Source organism: Gordionus sp. m RMFG-2023, unplaced genomic scaffold (assembly GCF_954871325.1).
Source record: "Gordionus sp. m RMFG-2023 unplaced genomic scaffold, tfGorSpeb1-WG-v2 contig_26, whole genome shotgun sequence".
In the NCBI taxonomy this organism is placed as follows: domain Eukaryota; kingdom Metazoa; phylum Nematomorpha; class Gordioida; order Chordodea; family Parachordodidae; genus Gordionus; species Gordionus sp. m RMFG-2023.
The window spans coordinates 4,556-7,553 of record NW_027050981.1 but is presented as its reverse complement, the minus strand read 5'-3'; the positions used below and the strand labels follow the sequence as shown (position 1 = coordinate 7,553).

General features: G+C 29.6%; 1 protein-coding gene across 1 annotated transcript; it reads right to left on the bottom strand.

Moving 5' to 3' along the window:
* Nucleotides 1-1,187: 1,187 nt before the first annotated feature.
* Nucleotides 1,188-2,708, bottom strand: LOC135930668 (probable serine/threonine-protein kinase clkA). The gene has a single exon (XM_065467480.1). It carries the CDS (start codon nucleotides 2,706-2,708, stop codon nucleotides 1,188-1,190), a length of 1,521 nt encoding a protein of 506 aa, XP_065323552.1.
* Nucleotides 2,709-2,998: the final 290 nt, after the last annotated feature.

Below are 2,998 nucleotides of genomic sequence, written 5' to 3'. Positions count from 1 at the left end.
TATCTTTTAATCCCTTCGTAAATATGTATATGAGTGGTTTGTGATCGGTGTAGATTTTAAAGTTGGTGCCTATCAAGTATTCTTGAAATTTTTTTATTGCATATATTATTGCTAATGCTTCTCTTTCTATGTTCGTATAATTTATTTCCGCTTTTAATAGAGTTCGTGATGCGAAAGCTATGGGATTTTCTTTACCATTTTTCTCTATATGAAATAACACGGCTCCTAAGCCTTTTTTCGAAGCGTCTGTTGCTATGCCAATCGGTAATTCTGGATTATAGAAATTTAATGTTGGCGGAGAGCTTATTAATTTTTTTATATCATCGAAACTCTTTTGATGTGCTTCTTCCCATATCCATTTATCTTTGTTGACTATTTTGTACAAGGAATCTGCTTTGTCTGCGAAGTCATGTAAAAATTTTCGGTAATAACTGGCCATGCCCAGAAATGTTGCTAATTCCTCTTTGTTTGTTGGGTAGGCATGTTAGTAATTACTTTAATTTTGTCTCCGTTTGCATGAATACCTTTATCATCTATATCGTGTCCTAAAAAACGTATTTCTTTTTTGAAAAATATACTTTTGTCGAAATTTGGTATTAGCCCATATTTGGAAATTCGGTCAAAAACTTTTTTTATATTGTTTAAATGATCTTGAACATTATCACCCGTGATTAATAAATCATCAATGTAGAAAATAACATTTTTCATATCACCAAAAATTTTATCCATAGATTGTTGAAAAATTGCCGAAGAATTTTTTAATCCGAATGGTAGTCTTGTAAATCTGTAGTATCCTTTGTGTGTCGATATTGTAAGTAAATCACGCGATGTTTTGTGTATAGGAATCTGAAGGAACGCTTGCTTGAAGTCTATTTTTGAAAATTTCTTCCCTTTAGATAATTTTGCAATCAAGTCGTTGATACGTGGTATAGGATATTTAAAATCTTCCAAAGCTGGATTTATCGTATTTTTGAAATCTGCACATAGTCTTAACGAACCATCTTTTTTGAAAACTGGTGTGAGTGGACTTGCCCATCACACATCATCTACCGGTTCTATTATTTTATCGTCAATCCATTTTTGTAATTCAGTTGTAATTAAATCATAACGTTTGTACGGGACACGTCTTGGTGCTATAATTTTTGGTATTGCATTTTGTTTCAAATGTAGTTTGACGTAGCTGCGATTTATTGGTTAATGTCGTTATTGTTATCTTCTTCTACTAAATTCACAAATTGATTAAGTATGTTTTTAAAAACTTTTATCCATGTCCTTCCCAAGAGTGCAATCTTGTCACTCTGTACTACATATGCATTCAAAATTTTGGTTTTGTCATCGTATTTGGCTTTTACATTGGCATTGCCTATCACTTTTATTGTTCTTCCGTCATATCCAGTTAATTTAGTATCCGATTTATTTAAGATCTTTATCCCAATCTTTCTTGCAATATTTATCGGTAATATTGTGAAACGGGATCCGGTGTCAATCTGCATAATAATAGGTGTGTCGTTCAAATATAATGTGACTTTATATGCATCATATTCTTTGTTATTATCATCATTTAAATTGTTGATATCCAAGCTGAATAGATTGTATTTCTTGTTTTCTATTTTCTCAACTTTTTTGTTTTCTGATTTGACGTTATTTTCCTCGTTTATTTCTTCTATGTTCACTGTATTAACTTTATTCGTGTATCTCTGTTCATTATTTTCATAGTTTTGGTATCGATTGTTACGTGATTGATCGAAATTCTGATGTCGATAATGTTGATATTCATTGTATCTGGGTCTAAACCTTGGTTCATCATAATATTTATTAAAATTGTAATTATTATTATTGTTATAATTATTTTTAAATCTCGAAAATCTATTATACGATCTTGGTATGTAATATCCTCTGTCGTTGTAAAATCTATTATTAAAATTATTTTGACAATGATACCTTGGTTCATAATTGTTCTGATGTCTTGGATAGTAATTACCTTGATATCTGTAATTGTAATTATTTTGCCATTGTTGATGATTGTTGTATCTAGGTGTCCAGGATTGTCCATAACTCCTATTCGTTGGTACGTTCGAATCATATTTTATTATTTGTTTATTTGATTCTCTCTTTTCATCTTTTTCTCCTTGTACTAACTTTATCGTCGAAGTTGATGCTGCTTCACCTTCTATTTTTATATTATCCATTTTAATATTTATATTTTCATAATCATCCCCATCATTTATCTCTCTCCCAATTCTTAATATGTCTGTGATAGTTATATTTTCTAACTTCGATATCTGTTCCCTAATTTTTTTATTATTCGACGATATTTTTATCTTTTCAATTATTCTCTCTTGATCCTTAAAATTGCATTTATTATTCAACTTACATAGTCTAGTTACCCATTTACCAAATGTTTCCCCTTTATCTTGAACAGCTGCATTGAATTCCGTTTTATACGTGTCTATTGATTTATCGGGATGTATTAGCCTGTATTTTTCCAGTAACGTTTTCAAATCGTTGTAATCAGATGGAACGCAAAGAGATTCCAGGTCCAAATAGTCATCTTCTGGTAATCTTTGAATGAACGCATTAGCTTTTTCTGCCTCGGGAACCTGCGTGTCCTTTAATAAATTTTCAAATTTTTTAATGTAAGTATCAATATTGTTGTTGTATGTAGGATATTCTATATTACTTTTTACATTAGATAACGATTTTGTCATGATAAATTTATAAAATATTATATTGTTACCTTTCTTTAATTTATATAATTTAAAATAATTGTTCTGTAATGATATCTGGCTCTTTGGAACGACGCTGCCACCATTTTGTTTTAGTAGAAAGCAACGGGAAAACTTTTGTTGATATTTAAAATTCAATTTTATTATATATATCTATATACAAAATCTTGTCATATATATACATTTTTTATAATAGCGTATTTACATGTTAACAAAGTAAAAATACATATGTCCTTTACAATTTCATTTTGCATTACCGATTTTATTTATCT

What these genes read in the sequence shown, in the direction of transcription:
- LOC135930668 (XM_065467480.1), bottom strand. Translation starts at nt 2,708, where the DNA reads ATGACAAAATCGTTATCTAATGTAAAAAGTAATATAGAATATCCTACA.